The sequence below is a fragment of the Lepus europaeus genome, chromosome 13 (genome assembly GCF_033115175.1).
Source record: "Lepus europaeus isolate LE1 chromosome 13, mLepTim1.pri, whole genome shotgun sequence".
NCBI classification, from domain to species: Eukaryota; Metazoa; Chordata; class Mammalia; order Lagomorpha; family Leporidae; genus Lepus; species Lepus europaeus.
Genome location: NC_084839.1, coordinates 97,652,623 through 97,677,906, shown reverse-complemented (window position 1 = coordinate 97,677,906; position 25,284 = coordinate 97,652,623). Strand labels below are relative to the sequence as shown.

General features: G+C 55.8%; 1 protein-coding gene across 1 annotated transcript in view; it reads right to left on the bottom strand.

Moving 5' to 3' along the window:
- SH3RF3 (SH3 domain containing ring finger 3) overlaps positions 1–22,653 on the bottom strand; it is a 328,669-nt gene extending 306,016 nt beyond the window's left edge. Inside the window, exon 1 of the mRNA XM_062210075.1 lies at positions 22,038–22,653. Coding sequence (XP_062066059.1) covers positions 22,038–22,604 — 567 coding nt within the window. The 5' untranslated portion in view covers positions 22,605–22,653. The remainder of the gene's footprint in view (positions 1–22,037) is intronic.
- Positions 22,654–25,284: the final 2,631 nt, after the last annotated feature.

Genomic DNA, 25,284 nt, shown 5'->3' with positions numbered 1-25,284 from the left:
ACCGTTAGTGACCAGGTGCGCCTGTCCCACACAGGCCCAGACCCAGGCTGCCCTACCACGCTTGCTGGCTGCAGGAGAGAGCCCGTGCCTCCGCCTGGCTTTGAAGCCATTCATCTGTGGCTCATGAAAAGCTGTGGTAACCTTTGAGATGAAAGAGGTTTAGAAGTGCAAATGACTGTCAATATGAATATTAATAGCAGCGTTATTAATAACTGAAGCTCTCTGCCAGACACTTGACTCCTGATTCAATGGACTGGAGGAGCTCAAGCCAAACCGAAGAGGCTTCTCAGGGCAGGAGCCCAGGCATCTGCTGCCACACCTCCCCCAGCCGGGCCAGGGCGTTCCCAGCACCTACCCAAAGAAATCAGCAAAATCAGGTCAGTGGAGGATCACGTGGCCTGGCGGGGTCCTCGAGGCAGACCTACCTGGGCTCCAGGCGGCCCAGGCCCAGCACAGGCAGAACAAAGGAAGCGGGGAGAACCCAGAGACGGGAGGGGGAGGACAGGGTGAAAGGCAGAAAGTGCAAACAGGGAAATAAAAAACTCCCGGGGCCGGCCTGGCTCTGCCCACCCCCCAGAGTATAAAATAGAAGACTCCTTTTTTTTTGTTTTTTTGGTTTTTGGACAAAAACCACCAACGAGAACTATCGCACATGCTGTGAATTCACCTGAAATGTGTGTTTTTTTATAAACTGCCACGGTCGCCGTCACTACAAACCCCTGCCCGGCAGCAAAGGGCTACAGCGGCCATGCACACAGCTGCTGGTGCCGGTGCCCGGCAACCTCACGGCCCCGACACGCCAGCTCACGTCCTGCTTCGGCCGTCGTGAGCATACTCTTCCAGTCTAGAAATGATCCCTTTCACATTTTTAAACGCTGTGGCTTCTGCCTGACTAATGCCATCTTTAATTATACATAATCGCGTATTTTACTGTGATCTAATGGGCTCTATTACTCATCAAAATGGCAGTAGTCAGCAATAATATTCCCCGGAGCCAGTTACTCAGCCCTCTTTCATTCCATAAAAGTGCCGGCCTGCACGTGCAGAAATCTGTACAGTTACCACCATAGCGTCGACGCCAAAGGGCCCAAAAAGACAGGCACGCACTCAAGAAACTCCCACATCCCGCCTTGGTAAGGAGCTGCGGGACATGACACTAAGGGCTCCTAACAGAGCCCGGCCCGGCCCTGGCGCCGGTGTGCACGCACACACACACACACCCCTGTGCATCCCAGACACGCCCGCACCAGGAGCACCATCAGCGCAGCATCTGCTCAGGTCCCACGGCCCAGAGGTGGGACGGCCAGGACTGCACCTGCAGTAACAAGTCATCTAGGCTCCATCCAGGGACAGCGGGACGCAGTGCCCACAACGACTCAGCCAGGAGGGCCCTCCCCTTCCCTGGGCCCCTCCACCACGTGACGCCCCTTCTCCAGGACACTCTCCATCATGCTATCTGTTCTGAGGGGCCGAGAGATCTAAAGCAAATCTAAAGATCAGTAGCAATCAGCGAGTCTCTGTAAATTTCATTCAAAGGGATGAATGAATCCAATTAACAAGCATAAATGCATAATTTATAAAAATTTCAAATATATATATATAACTGTAGCTACATCTTTTTTTAAAAAGATTTATTTATTTATTTCAAAGGCAGTGTTACAGAAGGGGTGGGGAGAGAGAGAGAAAGAGGTCTTCCATCCACTGGCTCACTCCCCAAGTGGCCGCAACAGCCGGAGCTGTGCTGATCCAAAGCCAGGAGCCAGGAGCCAGTTATGGGTCTCCCACACAGGTGCAGGGGCCCAAGCACTTGGGCCATCTTCTACTGCTTTCCCAGGCCACAGCAGAGAGCTGGTTCAGAAGAGGAGCAGCCAGGACTCGAACCGGTGCCCATATGGGATGCCGGCACTGCAGGCGGATGCCCAGCCCACTATGCCACAGTGCTGTCCCTGCAGCTACATCTTGCTAGGTGTTCATTACTGGGTGAAAACTGAGTGGATCAGACTCCAGTTCTGGAGGTGTTACCTAAACAACGTCTCATTAACTTCTGAATACTGACCAGAGAAATCCCAATTAGTGCACCCGCTGCCCCAAGATGGAGAAGCAGGAAAACATTCCAGAAAGGCCACCCGATGCACCTGGGATGAACGGGTCATCTGTTTTTGGGAGCGAGGAGACCTTGACGCCCCTCCTGAACAACTCTCGCGGCACCATTTGGGGACCAGTTACAGTACCACGCTCAGCCTTCCATTCAGTGCTGTGAAAGAATTCACGCAAATGTGGGCTCCGTATCCAATCTGCGGACCACACAGCAGACGGGAAGCAACAAATACACACAGGGCTCGTGCTGCTCGGGTGCACAGCAGCACCCTGCAGCTACTCAGCAGGAACCACCCTCAGGCCCCAGAGACACAGACTGCTCGCCGGCAGTCAGCTCCAGCGTGGGCCCAGAGCACCCAAGGTGCACGGACAGGGCGGGGCAGCTCCCTGTGTCTCCCCTGTGCTGACTTCTCCGGAGAGCGCCTCTCAGGGGCTGCTGCAGGCTGGGATTCCAGGACACCGGCATTCTGCCTGAACCTTCCGGGCACCTCTAGAAGCTGCCAGCAACATCTCTCTTTTGGATGAAAAAGAAACTCATGGGACAGGTGAATAAGATGCCACTCGGGACACCCACATCCGATAACTGAGTGTTTGGGTTATAGACCCAGCTCCGTTCCCAGTTCCTGCTTCCTGAGAATGTGCACTCTGGCAGGCATCAGAGATGGTTCAAGAACATAGGCCCCGGGCGCTGTGGCGCAGTGGGTAAAATCACTGCCTGTAGTGCTGGCATAAGGGCACCGGTTCAAATCCCGGCTGCTCCACTTCTGATCCAGCTTTCTGCTATGGCCTGGGAAAGCAGCAGAAGATGGACCAAGTCCTTGGGCCCCTGCACCCTCGTGGGAGACCTGGAAGAAGCTCCTGGCTCCTGGCTTCAGATCTGGGTAGCTCCAGCCATTGCCACCATTTGGGGAGTGAACCATCAGATGGAAGATCTCTCTCTTTCTTTCTCTCTCTCTCTCTCTCTGCCTCTCTGTAACTCTGCCCTTCAAATAAATAAATAAATCTTAAAAAAAAAAAAACATAGGCCCCTGTTTCCCATGCAGGAGCCCCATAAGACGTTGGAGGCTCCTGACTTCAGCCTGGCCCAACCCTGGTATTGCAGGCATTTGGGGCACTAACCAGTTGACTGGGGAGTTCTTTCTTTCTTTCTCTCCCTCCCTATCAAATATCTTTAGAGATGCTTAATAAAAAGGAAACCCGTTCTCTGACTCACTGCAGATCCCCACAGGGGACAGGGAGTGAAGCATGTGTCCAGAGAGTTGTGGAGTCAAGAACCTGCCTTACGAGAAAGCCAGAGAGATTGCGGAGTTAGAAGATGAGGCCCCAGGGAAAGTTCCAGGAGCGACAAAATGAAGAGCTAAGTGCGGGGCAGGAGCTGCCCAGAGAGGGGCGCACGCTGGGCACCTGGCAGGACATCAGGGAAGGCGGGAGGGGTAGGGCAAAGGCACCAGGGAAACACGACATCCACACCTTGGGGAAGGAGGGAGACTGCCAAGCAGGAAGTCAGCTGCAGACTCCGGGGTCCCCCAGTCCACGGCCCCCACGTCCTTCCACGTGCAGCCTGACTTTGTGGGGTCCTGGGAGGTAGCCATCAGCCAGCCGTAGGGGGACCCTCTGCCCAGTGAGAGAGCAGCTGACACTAGACCAAGGTGGGTCCAGCAGGAGGGGGCGGGTGACTTCAGAGAGAGGCTTCTTGGGTCTGAAGCAGAGACAAGGACCCTTTCTACTGACCCTTTCTTTTTTTTTTAAAGATTTATTTTTTTGAAAGTCTGAGTTACACAGAGAGAGAAGGAGAGGCAGATAGAGAGAGCAGAGGCAGAGAGAAAGAGAGAAGTCTTCCATCCGCTGGTTCACTCCAAAACTGGCCACAATGGCCGGAGCTGCGCCAATCCGAAGCCAGGAGCCAGGAGCTTCTTCTGGGTCTCCCACATGGGTTTAGGGGCCCAAGGACTTGGGCCATCTTCCACTGTTTTCCCAGGCCATAGAAGAGAGCTGGATCAGAAGTGGAGCAGCTGGGACTCGAACCGGCGCCCACACAGGATGCTGGCACTGCAGGTGGCTTTACTTGCTACACCACAGCACCAGCCCCTCTACTGACACTTTCTGCTGCTGTTGTATAGTCATGTGACCCACAGTGGAGGCCTCTGTGCTCAGCACTGATGCAGGAGACTCCCCAGAAACCAGCCCTTTTTTGCCCTGCAGCTGTGTGTGCTTCAGGTACCTGAAATGCTCTCCCTGACGGCTTATCCCAGGATGCTTCAGGGACAGATGCCCTTAGCTTGAACCCTCAACCTGGTTCTTTTTTTTTTAAGAAAAGATTTATTTATTTATTTATGTGAAAGAGTTACACAGAGAGAAAAGGAGAGTCAGAGAGAGAGGTCTTCCATCTGCTGGTTCACTCCCCAATTAGTTGCATCAGCCAGAGCTGTGCCAATCCGAAGCCAGGAGCTTCTTCCAGGTCTCCCATGCAGGTGCAGGGACCCAAGGACTTGGGCCATCTTGTACTACTTTGCCAGGCCACAACAGAGAGCTGGATGGGAAGTGAAGCAGCCAGGACTTGAACTGGTGCCCATATGGGATGCCAGCGCCACAGACGGCGGCTTTACCCGCTACACCATAGTGCTGACCCCTCAACCTGGTTCTAACGGCAACCCAGGGGCCAGCACTGTAGCACAGAGGATTGAGCCACCACCTGTGACGCTGGTATCCTGTATCAGAGTTGTGGTTCAAGTTCTGGCTGCTTTGCTTCCAATCCAGCTCCCTGCTAATGTGCCTGGGAAGGCAGTGGAAGATGGTCCAATTGTTTGGGCCCCTATACCCACGTGAGTTCTTGGCTCCTGGCTTTAGCCATTGTGGCCATCTATGGAGTGAACGAAGGGATGGAAGATATTCTCTCTCTCCTCTCTCTCTCTCTCTCTCTCTCCCCACCCCGTAACTCTGCCTTTCAAATAAATAAATAAGTCTTTAAACATAAAGGCAGCCCAAACTAAACGCTCAATATGTTACTGGCAACAGTAATAGCCATTACTATTGCACGATGCATTCTAATACTTACCATTAAGGAAAATCGGGGCTCAAGAACAACACGGCAGCCTCTGTATCTGAGGTTTCACTTCCAAGATTTCAGTTGCCAGCAGTCAACTGTGGCACAGAGATATTACATGGAAAATTCCAGAAATAATTCATGTCACTTGCATGCTACTATGTGTAACGTGCTGAAATCTTGCCCTCACCTGCTCCTTTCCACACAGAATGGGAACCACCTCTGTGTCTACACCCCCAGCCTGTGTACACCTGTGTGCCCACACCCCCAGCCTGTGTACACCTGTGTGCCCACACCCCCAGCCTGTGTACACCACCTGTGTGCCCACACCCCCAGCCTGTGTACACCTGTGTGCCCACACCCCCAGTCTGTGTACACCACCTCTGTGTCCATACCCCCAGCCTGTGTACACCACCTGTGTGCCCACACCCCCAGCCTGTGTACACCTCTGTGTCCATACCCCCAGCCTGTGTACACCACCTGTGTGCCCACACCCCCAGCCTGTGTACCCCACCTGTGTGCCCACACCCACAGCCTCTGTACACCACCTCTGTGTCCACACCCCAGCCTGTGTACACCACCTCTGTGTCCACACCCCAGCCTGTGCATACCACCAGCCTGTTAGTCACTCTGCAGCTGCCTTGGTTACCAGACTGATTGCTGCAGTACTGCAGAGGATAAGTTCAAGTAGCCCTTATTTTACTTAGTTATGGGACAGCTGCATGGTGAAGGTGATGGTCTTCCATCATGTAACACACTGTACAGGAATGAAAGAGAGGCAAGATTTACAAGGTCAGGTGGCAGTAGGAGCAGGGACCTCTGGCCTGGCCTGAAGTCTCACCTAAAGGGCAGACAAGGGTCAGTGATGACAAAACAACCTCTGTGGACGCCATCCAGGCCATGGGCACAGGAGAACTGAGATGACCAGGCCGTGTCTGGGGCCCAGCAGGTGCAGTGTTCCTAAAGCAGAAAGGTAGGAGTTCACTGTCCCCTTCAAGAGAAAGAAATGATAAAACATGGGGACAGAGACACAGCCAATGGGGACAACTCAAAGGCAATGCCACGCCCCACTGGTGTCAACACTGGGGGAGGCCCTTAATGCTCCTCATTCCCGTCTGCTTCTCCCAGCGAGCCCTGGTTCTCACACTGCACCTGTTCCAGCCTGCAGCTGCCAACCGGAGCCCAGCAGTACATGGTCCACCCCAGAGCTCACCTGTGTCCACCTGTGCTGATCTCAAACCCTAAGAACCAGAGGTGGTGTGCGCTCCTGCCTTAACCATTTCTGTCTCTAGGATCCGCACCCTGCGTAACTATTCAGCCGCATTTCGGGTCCTAGCCTAGCACCTGACTGATGAAAACAGGTAAGAAGACAGCTCCCAGCCAGGTGAGTACCGTGAGCTGCAGACGGGCTTCAGGGAGGCCTGGGCTCGGTCAACACAGGGACACATGTCACTCTTCATGCTCTGTGGCTGCTCCCATTCACACACACACACACACACACACACACTGTTGAGCATTTCAGCCCAAAACATCCAAAAAGGTGTGCGTCTCACACTCGCTATCTGGGATGAAAAATCAATAAAGCAATTTTCCTCAACGTTGGCTTCCAAGCATAAACCACCACCTGCTTCCCATGTTCACTATACCCAACCCTCTCCCAGCTCATAAATCCTCAGGCCCCCACAGCCCCGGCAGCAGCATGTAAGTTACACAGGAAATAAGGGTTTAAAAAGCAAATGCTGCTTCTATGACTTAGGGCAGTTTGGTGAGTTATTTGTTTAATTAACAAATTTATTTACATTACTTATACGAAAGGCAGAGATGGGGACAGAGGTCTTCTATCTGCTGTTTCACTCCCAAATATGCACAACAACCAAGGCGGGGCCAGGCCAAAGTCAGGAGCCTGGATACTCAACCCGGGTCTCCCAAGTGGATCACAGGGATCCAAACCTGCTGTCTCCTAGGATGGCATCAGCAGGAAGCTGGGGTCAGGAGCAAAGCCAGGACACGAATCCAGGCACTTGGATGAGAAACGCAGGCAGCTCAAGCTCAGCTTACCCCACACTGGCCTTGGGAATTTTTTTAAAACACATGTTATTGTCATGTCTAATTTTCCCCAAACTTTACTGAGGCGTATCTGACACATGAGAATCACGTCTGCTTCGTTACATTTACTGCTACATATATGAAGTGTACGTACTGATAGTCATATGTATTTAAACACGAGCAACATGAGTGTTTGATACACACCCAGGGAAACTTCTCCACAGTCAAGCTCTCCCCTCACCCAGTAACCTCTGTGCGTAGCGAGAAACAGGATCTGCTATCGGCAAATCCCAAGCGCACGATGCATTTCCGTTACCTACAGAACACCAGCCTGCTATGGCTTAGGGTCTCCAGAACTCACTCACCTTACACTGCAGCCCACCCCGCTTCCCCATGCCCCAGGCCCCCACAGGGCCCTCACCCTCCTCCATGCTCTGTGCCAGGTCGTACCCACAGCTGGGAAGCCAGCTGCACGTCCCAGCCACGGCACTGGAAACGCCCACCACAAGGCACTGCCACCTTGAAACCCACATCCTCAGGGCTGGCACTATGGCGCAGCAGGTTAACGCCCTGACCTGCAGCGCCAGCATCCCACATGGGTGCTAGTTCGAGTCTCGGCTGCTCCACTTCCAATCCAGCTCTCTGCTATGGCCTGGGAAAGCAGTGGAAAACAGGCCCCTGCACCCACGTGGGAGACCCAGAAGAAGCTCCTAGCTCCTGGCTCCTGGTTTCGGATTGGTGCAGCTCCAGCCGTTGAGGCTAACTGAGGAGTGAACCAGCAGATGGAAGACCTCTCTCTCTGTCTCTACCTCTCTCTGTAACTGTCTTTCAAATAAATAAAATAAATCTTAAAAAACAAAAAAGAAAGAAAAAGAAACTCACATCCTCCAACAGCCTCCAGCGGGACAGAGTTCCTGCCACCCCAGTCTAGAAAGTGAAGCAGTGCCCACACAGCCACCTTTCCCCGCACCGACCGGCGGGCCCACGGCACTGCCTGCTTCCAGAAACACCCCCGCCCCGGGACCAGCCGGCCCCGGCCCACTGACCTACCAGCAACTCCAGGACGTGGGGCCACTCAGCGAGACCAGGGAGAGGCCAACCCTCCCTCCCAAGAAGCAACCAAGGCTCCAACACAGGACCAGCTCACTGAGAAGAGCCTTGTTTGGTCCCGCAATTAGGATCCCAGTTAAGACTCCCACATCCCACACTGGAACACCTGGAGAGATTCCCAGCTCCGGCTCCCAAGTCTGCTCATACAGACGCTCAGAGGCAGCGGAGGTGGTTCAAGTGGTTGGGTTCCTGCCACCCAAGCGGGAGACCTGGATTGAGTTACTGGCTCCTGGCTTCAGCCTCGCCCGGTCCTGGCCATTGCATTTGAGGAGTGACCACAGTGGAAGAGAGCATTTCTGTCAATCTCTCTCTCCCTCTCCTCCCTCCTCCCACTGCAAAAAAAATGTTCAAACTGTGTCTAACACTCGTTCTCTGCTTCAGTCTGAGTCAGAGTTGGCTCACAGCACCCACTGCCCAACACATCCTCAAACCCCTCCCTCACGGCTGGCACCCAACAGACTCACTCCTGGCACTGTGCACAAAAACTGGGGTGCAGCAGGGGAGTCTGGGCGGGTGACCCCAGTGGGATGTGCCCATTCCAGACTCGAGCACAACATGCATGGGATTTGCAAGAAGACTCAGGAGACCACAAAAAACACCTGCTCCCAGGCACAGCCCCATTGAAAAGTATGGGCAGGAGATGGGGCCGCTGGCAAAGAAACAGGGGTGCACAGGACCCCTGCTCAAGGAGGCACCTAGAGGGGCATGGGAGCAGGGCAGTTCTGGGAGGGGTGGGGAGGGGGCCAAGGGAAACTCAGCTGTCCAGGCAGCTGCTGGGAAGGGGAGGCCGTCATCACCTGGGCACCATGCAGACGTGCAGGGCGGCAGGTCCCAGCCTGGCTCAGGTCACCACACGCTCAAGGCCTTGCCACCACTCAGGAGCTTCCTTCCTGTTCTGGTCACCTCTGCGACTCGCATCTTCAGGAGGGGTCTCTGTGGGCGTAGGGAGTGGCTCCGGCTTTCTCCTGGCAGCAGCTGCTTTGGAAGCTGCCCCCTCCTCCCAGGACTCACGGTTTTACCCCTGAGGGCAGCCTCCCCCTCCCAGGCCCTGCAGCCTGCCTCTACAGCCACAGCACTCAGCTCCGTTCCCTGTCCCGGGTGCCGGAGCAGCGGGAACTCCCTCCCTGAGCCCTGCACAGTAGGCAGGGTGGCTGGAACCCTGCTGGTCACTGAGCAAGGCGGAGGGGGCAAGGCCGAGCTCACGAGCTGTTGCCTCCAGGAAGCCAGATGCTGCCGACCTGAACAAGCCAACAAAGCAGTAATTGTCAGGAAACACGTGGCCCACGGAAGGAAAAGGCAAAGAAAGAGCCTGGATGAAATCAATCGGGATGGGGTCACCAAGCGCGAGTCCAGGCACGGCACTGCCCCTCACTGCCCACACACACATGGATGCCATGGGACAGCCCACCTCCCCACCCACAGGAGGCCTGGCTGTCGGGTTAGGATTAGGGGGTGTCCAGCTCATCACAACTGCAAGTGGGCAGCCTGCAGTTACCACCAAGCGGGTGAGAGCGGTGAGGGCGTTCAGTGGAAAACTGGCAATCCAGGGGCTAGACTGCAGGGTCGAAGAGGATGCGGGGTGAGTTTGGAGATAGGGGACTGCTGCAATGAACACCCACCACCACTCACAGGCCCGGCTGTTAAGCCCCTGGAGCACAGTGAGGTCTTTATCCCCCGTAACATCTATATCTGTTTTTAAAAAGCAAGAAACTGCTGTTATTTGGGAAACAGAACATCAGCAGGTGAAGGCACCGTGAGCAGGGAGTTCAGGTGAAACCTGGGATGAGACAGAGTCACCTAGTCAGGTGCCCCAAGACACACCAGTCGCCAGTGACCAACCAGGCACCTGCAGCGACAGGAGAAGAAACTGCCACCCTGGGCCTCAATGGAGAGTCCCCCACCATTGACCTATCCTCTGTCCCCAGCTTTGTCACGTGGGCCAGTTAGGCACAGCTCAATACTTCACACGTACTATGGTCAACACAGACTCTGTTTGTATAAAGCAGCCACACCTCACACCGGCAGCCTCCGGCTATCCAAGGACACCAGCTTGCACCTGCTAAGCACCAAAGGTGCTGCCCCTGTGGACCTGCACTCTCATCCACACAACTCCAGACATCAAACCACCATGGGATGCACACACTGCTCTCAGGCAGACGGGCTCCTGGAAAGTGGAGAACTGTAGCTCACTGGTAAACAGGCTACTGAGACACACACCGGGGCCTTCTCCACTGTGGGATTCACCGCAGGGGGGCCAGTCCCCTGTGGGATCTGATATCGGTCACCTCCCCTGCAAAGTTGGGGGGCAGTGACTCTTAAATCCCACAACTCCCCTTACTGTGCATAGTTCAAAGCTCAGTTTTGCCAAACTGGGAGACCATATAAACTCCAAATTCCACAAAAAGAAAACTATATATTTTCAATGAATGAAGAAAACAGGTTTTAATATTGCATTCCCCTGCTGTGGCCTGAGATAAATATCCATCGCAGAAGGCACACAGAACGCCTCTCCGTCTACTTTTCATTCATTCTGCACATGCTGAGACCACAAACGGCCCAGGCAATCACAGCTAGTGATAAAATGAACCAACAGGGGGGCCGGCGCTGTGGCGCAGTGGGTTAATGCCCTGGCCTGAAGCGCCGGCATCCCATACGGGCGCCAGTTCGAGACCCAGCTGCTCCACTTCTGATCCAGCTCTCTGCTATGGCCTGGGATAGCAGTGGAAGATGGGCCAAGTCCTTGGGTCCCTGCATCCACGTGGGAGACCTGGAAAAAGCTCCTGGCTCCTGGCTTCGGATCGGTGCAGCTCTGGCCATTGTGGCCAACTGGGGAGTGAACCATCAGATGGAAGACCTTTCTCTCTCTCTCTCTGCCTCTCCTCTCTCTGTGTAACTCTGACTTTCAAATAAATAAATAAATCTTTTTTAAAAAATGAACCAGCAGGCACCCTGAGCTAAGGAAGAAAAGGCTGCTCTCGCCGGCTTTCTCCACCACGGCGACGCTAACCCAGCACAAGCTATGCTCAGCGCACTCCTTAATTCTCTGCTGCAGCCTCGCCAGGGCACACTTGGTTTTAGTTACCTCTAGCTGTACCTAGGAAGGGAAAACAGGGTGCACTTTCTAAGCTTTGTAGAATTTGGGAGACAGTTACCCAGAGTTAGGAACCTGGTGGTTTGTCCACAAACGGTAAATATGTGGGCACGGCTAGATACGCACAGCTGAATGCAGGGTCAGTGACCGTGACTTTGCCACGGGAGGAGATCACGGCTGCCACTGGGCCCTGGCCCACCATGTCCCCGTTAATACTAGAACTACAAGCTGCTTCTTGTAGCATCCTTTCAATTGTCGGCTCCACGAAGGCAGGGATCTCTTCTGGGGTTGTGGCCCATGTGCACACCAGTGCCTTCCTAACACAGAGCTTGCAGCAAGGTGGGCGGTCAACAAGCACCTGCGGGCTGAGAGAATGGGCCAGACTTCAACAGCAGTCCTCGGACAGGAGGGCTGCCCCTGCCCAGCGCCCGAGCCACCACTCACTGCACATTCTTTGTGGCAGGGGTCTTCAAGTGGGGCTTTCACGCCAAGGGGAAGGAGCGGCCAGCTTCCGCACATGAAAAAGGGAGTTACAAGGGCAGAAAGGGAAATTAGACTGAGCCAGTTCAGACAACACAGTTACCCCCCAACGGCACTCGAAACACACTCCCCACCTTGCAGGAGGCTCCAAGCTCAGCTGGTCAACAGCTTGAAGAATCAGCCACAACAGGGCCTGTGCACTCTTGGACAACCGCACCCCACGCCGTCGTCTGCCCCCACGCAAACCCAAAGCCCCAGCAGTTTACATAGTTTCAGAAATTCCTACATACAAATGACTCACGCGGCTGCCCGGGCCACACTGGGAAAATCACTTCGTGGAGGTGAGACCCCCAAGGAGATGAGCCAGCACCTGGCCCCTGCAGAGATTGTCTTAACATCGGGTAAAAGTCTGAGGAATCCTTCGACCCTTCAAATCAAACAGCAACACTGACAGGCAAAGCTGCAGAGGATTAAGCGCCTGGTCTTTGAAAGCAAACATAATTGCTGATCCCAACTAGATGAGATTAGTTAACCTCCAGCCACTCACAAATACCTCTGCCTCCTTCCTTCTCTCCAGGATCTCTGGGATCATTAAAATACAGTCTTGGCCGGCGCCGTGGCTCAACAGGCTAATCCTCCACCTAGCGGAGCTGGAACACCGGGTTCTAGTCCCAGTCGGGGCGCCGGATTCTGTCCCGGTTGCTCCTCTTCCAGGCCAGCTCTTTGCTATGGCCCGGGAGTGCAGTGGAGGATGGCCCAAGTGCTTGGGCCCCGCATCCCATGGGAGACCAGGAGAAGCACCTGGCTCCTGCCTTCGGATCAGCGCGGTGCGCCGGCCGCGGCGGCCATTGGAGGGTGAACCAACGGCAAAGGAAGACCTTTCTCCCTGTCTCTCTCTCTCACTGTCCACTCTGCCTGTCAAAAATTTAAAAAAAAAAAAAATACAGTCTTCTGGGGCCGGCGCTGTGGCACAACGGGTTAAAGCCCCAGCCCACAGCACAAGCATCCCATATGGGCACCACTTCCAGTCCTGGCTGCTCCTCTTCCAATCCAGCTCTCTGCTATGGCCTAGGAAAGCAGTAGAAGATGGCCCAAGTCCTTGGGCCCCTGCACCCATGTAGGAGACCCAGAAGAAGCTCCTGGCTTCAGATCAGCTCAGCTCTGGCCATTGCAGTCATTTGGGGAGTGAACCAGTAAAATGGAAGACCTCTCTCTATAACTCTGTCTTTCAAATAAATAAAATAAATCTTTAAAAAAAAATACAGTCTTCTGCTCAGTGTCTCGGGTCCTAAATGATAAACTCAAGTAATTTTCACAGCAGGTGGTTGTAGTGCTGAAAGGTGACTTCCAAAAGTCGGATGGAGCGTCCTGGAATGTACTGGACAGATATGTGACTGCCATCATTCTAAGCCACAATAGCCAAGCCCCACCTCCCAATCACCTGGCACCTCAAGGACCTACACTCAAGAACCAGCAACGGGGGAGCCTGCATTGTGGCATAACAAACAAGTTAAGCCACAGCCACGACGTTGGCATCCCATATGAGCACCAGTTTGAGTCCTGGGTGCTCCACTTCTGATTCCAACTCCTTGCTCATGGCCTGGAAAGGTACTGAAAGACGGCCCAAGGTTTTGGGCCCCTGCACCCATGTGGGAGACCCGGGTGGAGTTCCAGGCTCCTCACTTCAGCCTGGCCCAGCTCTCTGGCTGTTTTAGCCATTTGGAGAGTGAACCAGCAGATGGAAGATCTCTCTCTCTCTCTCTCTCTCTCTCTCTCTCTCTCTCCCTTTTTCTCTGTAACACTATCTTTCAAATAAGTAAATAAATCTTCAGAAAAAAAAAAGAACCAACAACAGGCAGATGCCTTTTCTGAAAGCTGCCACCTGCCAAACAAAGCTGCTATTAAAATCCAGAAATGAGCGCAGGAGTCTTGGAAAGCAAGAGTCGTCGTCCCACCACGAAGGGCAGACGATCCAAACAGCAGAGGGGCAAAGTCCTTTGTGGCAAACCGAGACGACGGAAGGAGTGGTAAGAGGTGAGACCGGCTGCAAACACAGAGTTCCAAACCCCACTGAGGCCACTTTCCTTAGTAGAAATTCCTGCCAGACGGAGTGAAAGCCGACAGGAGTGGGTGTCAGCCTAGCAGTTAAGATGTCTGTGTCCCAAATCCGAGTGCTTGGGTTCAAGAACCACCTCCAACTCCTGACTCCAGCTTCCTGCTACTGCAAACCCTGGGGGAAGCGCCAATGGCTGCAATGATTTAGGTTCCTGCCACCCATGTGGGGCACGGGGATTGCATTCCTGGCCCAGCCCTGCCCATTGCAGGCATCTGGAGAGAGAACCAGCACATGGTAGCTGCTCTCTGTCTCTGTCTCTCTTTCTCTCTCTCTACCACTCTCTCTTCCTCTCAAAACAGGATACAGGTACAAAAGTAGATTAGTATTGAGCTGAGTGACAGATAAAAGGGGCTCACCATACCAAACTCCTTTCACTAATGTTTGGAACGTTCCCTAACAAAATGTCTTAAAGTAAAAATAAGCAGAGTTGAGTAGTCAAAAAGGATATAGACACACGTTTTTCTCTGCAGCAAATCTGGTCACAAAACTAAAGGAAAAAAAATACACTTCATTATAAAGAAAGAAGCGTCCAGTGCTTATCCCAGGTACCCCAGCGCCAGTCAGAGAGCCTGACACAGAACAAGCAGAGGAGAAAGCGCACCCACATTGCCTGGCCTGCGCGGCCATGGCGCGGCCAGGCCAGGCACCACATCCCATTTCCTGAGCTCACACCGCAAGGCCTCGCAGGGACTGGGTGTTTTCCCGGTCAGTCCCCCATCTGAGCAGCAATGAGGCCCCTGACTCTGTCCGGCTCTCGGCTGGGCTCTCGGCTCCACCACATTTACATCTGCCCCTGGTGTGAGTGTGCTTTTAAATTCTCTCACCACTTCTGCTTGCTCTGAATTCCTGTGGCGAATTCTAATTCCTTTAAACTCACGTAAAGGCACGTGAGGATTAGGCACACATTCCATTAAGCAGAAATGCAAATACTGTCATATCCCCCTGTTTGCAAATGACCAATGGGCCAGCCCACAGTGCTGCGTGTGGCACAGAGGAAGAATCACCTCTTCTCCATCTCCCAAAGGAGGGCTACAGCTCTAATTGTCCACAGCCACCAAGGGCCACAGGGGAGCTGAAAGACAGCAACAGCCTGCAGTGGCATCCAAACCAAGCCACGTCTTGGAATCCAAACCAGGTCACGTCTCGGCAAACTTTTCCATTCAGACTTCACTCTGTGGCCAAGGGGAGGCCCGTGTTCCGGTGCGCTGGTGCGACTTGTGAATCACTAGCCGCTGCCAACACCTCAGCTTGACAGCCTCTTGGGGTTCACTAAAACCCCAACAGGGTACCCGACAAGCACTCTCCTGCATCACCTCTGAAGATCTCCCAAGCAAAGCAAACTGCAAAAAACTGACCCTGGCCTCTTACAGGAGCATGTTCCCCTTTCTGTCCTCGCTCAAAAATGTATGTTGAAAAAGATCGTGCTAAATTAAACACAGATAGGGGCCGGCACTATGGCGCCACAGTTAAAGCTCTGGCCTGAAGTGCCAGCATCCCATATGGGTGCCGGTTCTAGTCCCGGCTGCTCCTCTTCCAATCCAGCTCTCTGCTATGGCCTTGGAAAGCAGTAGAAAATGACCCAAGTCCTTGGGCCCCTGCACCCATGTGGGAGATCCAGAAGAAGCTCCTGGCTCCTGGCTTCAGATCCGCGCAGCTCTGGCCATTGTGGCCTTCTGGGGAGTGAACCAGCGGATGGAAGACCTCTCTCTCTCTCTCTCTCTCCCTGCCTCTCTCTCTGTAACTCTTTCAAACGAATAAAATAAATCGTTAAAACAAATTCAACAGAGATAGAAATAAAGCGCACACCCTGGACACAACAGCATCACTGAGACCCAGGTTTGTCACACTCCGGTAGGAGAGCTGCCGGAAGTGTGGACAGAACAGGGTGTGGCTCCACTGGATGGAGCAGGGGCTGGGCCCGCTCAGGAGAGCCTGCGCCACTGGGGCTGCCCCAGCTGATCACGTCCCCCACTCTTTCTCAAGGCTGACTGCAGGGTAGGCTTTTGTTTCCCTTTGATGCAGCCTGCAAAGATTAGCATCACTGCCTCCGTTACCAACAGAAAACCTGGAGCAACTCACAAGGTGAGACTCCACGCCACTGCTCAGCTTCAACACCCATGAACTCGACAGCCCAGCCCGTATCACACAGGCGGGCACGAATCCACAGGCATGGCACAGCATCAGACTCACGCCACACACACACACACACACACACGCACACATGCACACCTTTCCTTAACTGGCGATCTGACACACAACAGATCCACCAGCTAGCAGGTGGGCCTGCCAGGGGTGCCCTCTTGGGTTTAAGAGACTTAGAGACTTTCTTGTTAATATCAGGCTACCCTGAAAATCAATTCTGTGTACGAGGCACTGCACCTGTCAATCTCACTGACCCCATAAGGCACATAAAGGCCCTGCTTCACAGATCAGAAGGCTCAGGCGTGTGCTCAGGGCACACAGCACAAAGTGAGAAAGTGAGGGACAGACTCACCTGTGCTGGGACTCCCCACCCCGTGTCACCCCAGCTACCCACCACATCCCACTCCATCCCTTTCCTCGCAAGACTCCATACGCCCCAAGGGAGCCCCGGCATGGAAGCCACGACAGCACTGGCCCCCAGGGTGTAGGGGAAACGAGGGTGGCTGGTCACACACTGCTCACCGACGTGCAGACAGACTGAGGGGAGGAAGCCCTCCTCCTTTGCTTCTCTGGCTGTCCGCGGAGGGGTGTGGCACCTCGAAGCCACCGCCTCCATCCAGCTGAGACCTCAGGGTGAGGCCGAGGGTGAGGCCAGGGCAGCGGCAGAGCAGATGGACAAGGGCAGGCCCCTGAGAACACACCGCAGCCAGTCGCCCTCACGCTGCGGACACACTGCACACATTTTCTGCCCGTCACTCACCAGCAAGTCCTGGCTGCCAAGGGGCTCTTCCCTGCGTCCTACACAATGCGGGCTCCAGCAGGAAGAGAATCCATGGCCTTGGGGAGGGGGTGTCGTGACTCACAGGGGCCCCTGTTGCTTGTGTTCAGGAGTTTGGCCACAGAGGGGCTGAGCTGTGCTCTCAGCGCGAAGCCCACCAGGCACCGGGCCCAAGGTCCACTTCTAAAGTTCCACCTCCATCCACCTGCGCACGCAGCTCGGCAAGGAAACCTGGAGCCTCGATTTCCCTGCTTTTGTAGGCAGCCACCTGACTGAGTCGGCGGGAGGGGCAGACAAGACGGTTTAGTTCTCTGACACACCTTAGCATCCAGCGGACACTCCACCAACGGCAACGTGCATTTTTCCACTCCTTGGCTGCCACTGGAAACCCAGTGCTGCCGTGAGTCTCGGGGCCTTCGTGGGGCTCAGAGGGCACCTGAGCGGGTCATCAGCTGTCCTGTGCACTGTCTGGGTCTCTGCTGGCCCCCGCGCCCAGGGCTGGTCTTCACCTCGGGAATCCGTGTCACACCACCTCCAAGACCCAGCTGCAGCAACGTGCCAATGCTACAGCCAGGGGGAATGGCAGGGCAGAGGGACTCAGGAGGGGGGAGGGCACACCGCTGACCACTTCCTGGCTCTCTGACTTACCCATGGATCAGGTCTCTGGGCCTCAGCCTGTCATTATACAGCCAGGAAATTCTGCATAAGGCCATATATGAGCACGTCAAAGCACCTAGCACGTGGCAAGCATCAGTAACTGTGAAACAGAAAACCTCACCTCCAAGGACTAAAGAACACTTTAAGTTGCTTCCAGAAACCACAGATACCCTCTAGTTTGGCCTTAGCTAGTGGTCCATGCAACCAACTGACACGCCACCTCCCCCGTAAGGCAGCCTGAGGCACCCCCACCCCCCACCCAGAGGCTGCCGGCCATCCTTCCCTGGCCAGGAGGATGGGCTGTGCTTTTCAGGAACTCGCTGTCCTCGTGCCCGCCTCGGTTTATGCGAGTTGCACTCATAATGGCAAATGCATACTTTAATTAAATGCTATGTGAGCAAGGGAGCTTCAGTGCAAAGGCTGTGTCGCCCCTTGGAAAACCAAGATAATTGCTTCGGAAGAATTCAACAAGGCCGACTGCTTTACAATGGTCCAACCGGGTGTGAACAAGGCCATGAAACCCTGCTGGGAAGGAATTCTTTAAAATCTAGAAGGATGTGCCACTCTGAATTCTCTGAAAGAAACAGCACATCCTAAGCAGTGGCTGCAGTTGGAGTGAGGAAGACAACCCGAGCACGGAGCATCCCAAACCTGGAGAGAATCACGCACGTGGGTGCTTAGAAAACACTCAACAGACAGGATGGAAATGACTTTCCAATTTGCCTTTAGTTCCATGACTAGGTTCCAGCCACACTGAGAGACACAGAAAAGGTTTTCGAACAGGTCCAACTTAAATACATCGTATGGTACCTCCAGAAACACAGTACAGGCAAACTAATGAGGCTCTCGTGCCTACTTTCCCATCATCAAAGGCAACGCCCACACGCTCTGCAGTGCTTCAGTTTGTGCAAACGTCTTCCCTCTGAGCCCCCCCAGAATTCTGGGCTGAAAGCAGCCAGTGCACACGGGCACCTCATGCAAGCCAAGGGCAGGGTGCCTCCCCCCACCCCAATGTCAGCTCCACACAGAGCCCCCAGAACAGGACCCAGCACCATGGAGGTACTGAAGACACTCTATAGATGCCCACAGAAGAGGCAAGGCATACTCAACAAAACATCATTCAGCAAAAAATGGAATTGTCCTACATTTGAGTCCTTATTACATCTTTCATATAAAAAGCACTCCTTGAATTACTCGGTCAGGAACTACAAACCCTTTCAGCAGGACAGGGCGCCCTGGGACGATTTCATCCGTGTTAGTTTAGGGTGTTTAAGGGGTTCTGGCATGCAAAATTGTAAAAACAAAACAAAATATTAGGCCGAGAAATTTAATAGACATCAGTAAATGGTCTGGACAGGGCCATCAAAGCAACATTTTTTTAAAGCACCCCTTTACAAAGCAACACACTATAACATTCGCCAAGAGGCAAATAAAGAGACTAGCAGCCCTAACGGTAGCCAATGGGTACCTGTAACTTGCTGTAACATTTCCAGAGGCAGCATAAGTATGTGACTGGAAAAACACCTTGCTTGGACCTGTGCTATGGCATAGCAGGTAGAGCCACCACCTGCCACACTGGCATCCCATACAGGGTCCGACATTTCCAGGGCCCCTGCTGCTCCACTTCCGACCCAGCTCCCTACTAACCACCTGGGAAAAGCGGTGGAAGATGGCCCAAATGTTTGGGCCTCTGCCACCTACGCTGGAGACCTGAAGAAGCCCCTGGCTCCTGGCTTTGGCTTGGCTCCCCCCTGGCTGTTGTGGCCATCGGGAGAGTGAACCAGAGGATGGACGATCTCTCTCTCTCTCTCTCTGTGTCTCTCCCTCTCTTCCTGTAACTCTGTCCAATAAATAAATAAATAAACAAATGGCTCAAGGAAAGCAGGGCAGGGAGATTTGACTCACCAGGCGAGTGGGCTCCAGGCACACTGGCGATAGCAGAAACCCGGGTGAAAAGCGGCCAGGGAAGAGCTCTGAAAGCAGTGTTTCACATACTGCACGTAGAAAACCAACAGAAACTAACACATTTTAAACAATGTGCAGTCTCACGGTCTGAATGTAACTAATTAACAAAGCAAATAAGCCAAGCAAATAACTGTCTGTCTGCATACCTAAAAAGTTCACATACACCAGTTGGCCCAGAAGAAAGTGGGAAAATAGGAGATCGTCCTATTTATAATTCACCTGCTATGAAGGCACCTGTGGTATTTCCAGCAAGTGCCTGTCTATTAAATAAGAGACAGAGACATACAGCATTCAGCTTTGCCAGCAGTCCATGCAAATCCAGTGGACAGTAAACTACCAAAACCTATTTGGAAACAATTTTCAGCTGAAATCTTTGCCTTCCAAATGGATAGGGTTGCTTAATGGGTAACACTCTTAGAACCCCTGTCTCCCTTCCCTACCCGTCCTTGTCTGCCCAGGGGTTACTCCAGGATGTGAGAAGTGAGCTATCATCCCACAGTAACAGTGAGCACAGCACGGGGAACTTCTGGCTGACCAAGACTCCCACGACTGTGACAAATCAGTGGACAAGAAGCTGGACTTCAACTGACCACATGGAAGATTTGATCTGTATTTTTTTGAGAGACAGGTAGAAACATAGAAAGCTCCCAATCTACTGTCCCCTTCCCCCACCAAACCCTCACAGTCAGGTCTCCCACATGAGTGGCAGGAACCAGGCAGCTTCAGCCAGCACGGCTGCCTCCCAGGGTCTGCAGTAGCAGGAAGCTGGAGTCAGGAGCCGGAGCTGGGAATGAAACCCAGGTGCCCTGATGGGGGATTGCTAACCTCGAGGCCAAAGGCTCACCCCTAGGAGACTGGATTAACCGGGACTCTTCCTAGAACCTGAATGTATCCCTTTCAGATGGGCCTGTGAAGAAAGGTCGGGGCTGTGCTTGCCCAACACCGACAAAAGAAAGCAGGGAAAGACATGGATACAATGCATCTGCTTACAGAGGAAGTCAAACAAGAGTCTCCAAATCTAGCCCACAAAACACCAGGCCCCCATGAGTAACAGTTACCACCTTCCACCCCCTTGCTAAATTCTGAAGAACTGGACAGATTCAGAGGCCCCCCAACCTCCTGGAAGCGTAAGCACACGGTCATCAGGACACCCCAGCTTTGTGCTAGACGCTCAGTCCAGAAGTCACTAATTCCTGGAGCAGGAGGAGGGAACCTGCTTATATTGGAAACAGAGATCTGTACCTAAAATAACACCTTAGATTAGAAAGAGCAAAGAGTGAACATCTTTAACTGGGCACGTGGCGGGAGTTCATCACGACTGAGACCAAAGCCAGACTCCCCCTCAGCAATGACCCCAAGTGTGAGCATCCCTTGACCACCCTTGCCTGTCCACGGGGAAAAAAACCAATTCAGCACAGCGTGACATCCTACCCCAGCTCGGCATCCAACGGTTCGATTCCTAATCTTAGACATGTCGTAGGACTGAGTAATTCAGATGCTAGAATTTTCCCAGCATCACACAATCATACATGTTGCAAAGATTACGCACCACCAGCTCCTTACATGGTCACGAAGAGAGGAATAAGGCCGCGTTTTCTAAAACAAGGATAATTCCGATAGCTCCACAACCACGGACTTTTTAACCTTGAAATGGACTTCTGCCCATTTAAAGAAATTACAGAACATTAGTAGTTTCTCACGTAAACCAGCAGCCCACAGGCCACACACAAAGCAGCTTTGGAAACCAAACCACTGAAGCTCTCCGGGGAAGGAAGCAGCGAAGGCTGCACAAGGAAGCTTCAATCACCACGTGCATCAGCAGCTCAGCTGGGAACGCGACCCTGCCCAAGAGCCCAGGGGAGGGTCCCCTGGCTTGGTGACCCACCCTGCCGACTCCAGCAAGGGCTGCGCCACAGCTCCCGGGCCTCCCGGTTAACCCCCTTCCCAGCTGCTAAAGGTACTTGACAATCCACACACCCCGGTACAGGTCACAAGGTCACGCACTTCCTAAGCCCTCTCCGCCCAAGCCACACACGCAGGCCGAGACCCCCTCAGAACCAGCCAACGTTCAGCACTGAGTTTCCCCCAGCCCGTGCCAAGGGGGACTGACTCCGAGGGGCCCAGGGAAAGGCAGTGTAAGGTGCAGGTGAGAGGCCGAGTCTAAAGCGGGGTGAGCACTGCGGGAGGAGGGGACGTGGACACACGGATGAGCAGGTGGCCAGGTGCCCTGGTCCAGATGCCTGGAGCAGGAGAAAGGATATCGGGGCAGGAAGGGGACAAGAAGGCAGGTGGAGACAAGAAGTTAGTGGGGGAGGGGAGGGAGCGAGCCTTGAACAGCAGTGGCCACGGCACGTGGGAAACGAAATTGAAGCGAGCACGCAGGGCAAGGCGAAGGAGAAGGCCCATGCGGGGCCACCTCTGGTCTCCCCGGCTCCCACGTCACCGCCTCCCGCACCCACGCACACTCACACTTGCACTCACAAGGGCGCCACGCCGCGGAGCCCATACCTACCTTGGCCACGGGCGCGCTCCTGCTGGTCACCAGTTCGCACAGGCCGGCCGCGGCGCTGCCCGCAGCCGCGGGGAGAAAGACTGGGGAGCCCGGGGCGCTGCCGGCCGCGCCGCCCCCGCCGCCGGCGAGGGCCGGGGCTGCACCAGGGCCAGGGCCGGGGCGCGCGGGCGGGCTGCCGCCGGGACTCGCGCCCGCGCGCGGCCGCTGGCGGATGCCGTCCAGCAGGCGCACCAGCAGGATGTTGGCGGGCAGCTCGTCCACGCCGCAGCCCACCAGGATGCGGCACTCGGGGCAGCGCAGCTCGTGGCGCGAGCACACGATGCTCTCCAGGCAGCGGCGGCAGAAGGTGTGCTGGCACGGCAGCACCTTGGCCGTGGTGTCCAAGCGCTCCAGGCACACGGAGCACTCCAGCAGGTCCAGCAGCGACGACTCGTCCATGTCCTCGCCCGCCGCCGCGGCCGCCGCCCGCCGCCGCCGCCGCTCGCCCGGACCGTCCTCGTCTCCCTCGCTCTGCGCTGCAGCGGCGGCCGCCTTGGACGCGCACAGCCAGGACGCTCCGAGCAGCATGGGGGGAGGCGCCGGGAGCGACCGCGCTCGGCTAGGTCCTGGGGCCGGCGCGGGGCCCGCCGCGGGCAGCGGGCATCAGGACCGCGCCCGTGCAACCGCCGCGACTCTCCTCGCCGCCCGGCCTGCGTGGCGGGGACAGGAGTTCCGCGAGCGGCAAGCCAACTCCGGGCCAGTCGAGCCCGCCCAGCCCTTCTGCGCGTGGCGCCCGAGGCTCCCGGCTACACCTGTCCCGCCACGCGTCTGGCGCACGCTCAGCGGGCTCCGCGCTCCTGCGAGCAGCCGCAAGCGGCAGGGAGTGCGGGCAGCGGCCGGCCAGGTCCCCGGGGAGGCCGGGGCGCGGCGTGCGCGCTCCCCCGCGCCGCTGGCCAGCCGCGCCGCCCCCGCGGCGCCTCCATGCGCCTCTGGCCTGCCCGCGAGCCGCTGCCTCCGCCTCCGGGTCAACCGGACAGTTCCTCTTCCTTGGCCGCGAGCACGTGTGCGGCGGGTGCGCGGAGGTCACGGTCGCGGTGGGGCGCGGGGAGGAGGCGTCGGGCCCGCTGGACCTCCTTGTGCCTGGGCGCTGGACCTCCTTGTGCCTGGCCCTGCCCCTTCGGCCACCTCCAGGGCTCCCGAGAACGCCGCCTGCGCAGGCTCGGCCAGGCACCTCCGGGCGCCCCGGTCTTCTCGGGGCTCTCCGCGAGCCTCGGAGCCGGACGCTTCTTCCAACGCCGCTCAGAAGGAAAGTTTGGGCAGCCTTATCCCGACTGCCGCCTTCGCCAGCGCCGGCCAGCAGCTCCCGGACACAAGCGGCGCCCGGGCATCCTCCCCGACGACTCCCCGGAGCGCTCCCAGGCGGCGCGCAGAAGTGACAGCCCGGGAGCTGCGGCTGTGGGTGTGGGGACGCCCGTGAGTCAGGCGGGGAAGGCGCTCTGGTTGGCGGGGACGCCCCGGGGCCTGCTGCTCCGGCTCCGGCTCCTCCCGGGAGGAGCCCGCCCTCGCCCAGAGTCGCGGGTCCGAGGCTGGCGCCGCTGCCCGCCGCGCCCGCACCGCTTCAGCCGGCGCCCGGCTCCGCGCCGCGCCCTTGGCGGCGCAGCGCGAGGGGCTCCAGCGCCTGCCCGGCGCGGTGTCGCGAACCCCGCTCCAATTTCTCCCCGGGAGGCGCAGAGGCGGGGGACTTGGCGCTCTCGCTCCTGACGCCCCGGCTTCTGCGAGCGTCAGAGCAACGGAAGTACGTACGGGAGGCCCGGGAGCCGCAGGGAAGTTTGGCGGTGGGCTGGGGTCGGCGGCGCAGATTTCCTGCCGCGCGCTGCCCCCTCGTGGCCGCTCCGCGTCCCCGGCGCTCCGAGCGCCCTCCCCGGCGCCGCGCGCACGCTCGCCAAGCGGCGCGCGGTGCTTCTGGCCAGGGCAAGGTGCCCGCCAGGGTGGTTTGAAAACTTAGATGGAGCTGCTTTTTTTTTTTTTTCCCCCAAAGAGATAGCGGTTATTTGCCAATGCTTAAATGCCTGGGACGTGCTTCCGTCTTACTGAATTCTCGGAGAGCCTTGTGAAAGTATCAACTCCGTTTTACAGAGGCGGAAGATGCGGCTTCGCCATGCAGCCATTAGGGCTCAGTTTTCACTTTCGTATCCCCAGAACCTGGCGCAGAAAGGCCACTGGCCGTTAGATTGTGAGCTCCTGTGAGCTAGGCGTCCTGTGCACTGTGCTGTATGTCCTCAATGCCCAGGGCAGTGCGGGGCACGTAGCAGGGGCTCCATAGGTGTTTGTTCACGGATGGAGAGCAGAGCGCAGTCGCGTCACGCGGTGGTCGTCGGTAGAAGGATCTCAGTGTCCCAGTTCCAGGTATCCTGAGCTCACATCAGGCTGCCCACCCCTGGAAAAGTAGCTCCCCGTGGCAGCAGGTGGCTTTCCTAGCCTACCTGACTCTGCGTGCTGGGGTGTTCCAGTTGCTAGCAACCTCCCTGGGGCATGGTGATGGAGGAAGGCATCCCTGGGCTGCCTGGCTGCCCAGGAGGCTGAAGCGAGGGCGGGGCCTCCAGCTGCCCCAGGCCCATTCTCAGGACCCCACAGGGTGGGGGAGGGGGACATTTATCTCAGAGGACTCAGAATGCATGATCCAAGCCTAGGGGGTGTGGACACAGGACAGACTCAGGCACAGGGAGTGCTCCCCCATGAGCAAGGTTGCCCACGACCCGCCCTGGGGGTTTTAGGTGCAAGCAACAGAAACCAATCTGGCAAGGTCTGAAAGGGGGCAGGCTATATTGTAGGCATAAGGCTGGGACTGGGCCCGGTTAGCCCAGAGACAGGCCCCAGTGTGCATGTCCTCTTCTCCCTGTGCTGACTCACTCCTCTGTCTGGTACCAGCTGTTTCTGCCTCCCGGCCTGCGGCACAGGAACAGTCCAGGGCTGCAGGTCTCTGACTCTGGTCACCAGACTTGGACAGTGGTCACTCTCTGGCCCAGGGTTGCATTTGGCCACAGAAGCAGGAGCAGCTGAAGGCTGGCGGTGCACGCAGAAGGAGAAATTAAAGTTTCCAGAATAAACAGCAGTGTGCCCTTCAGAGCGACAGGTGCACCCGGCACCCCTTGTGATGCACAATACACATCCGGTAAAAGAACACGCAAGACCCCTGCACCTGCCTTTCCCAGAAGACCTCTGCCCCTTCCAAGTCCCTTCAGCCCGTGCCCTGGTCAGTCCCACACCA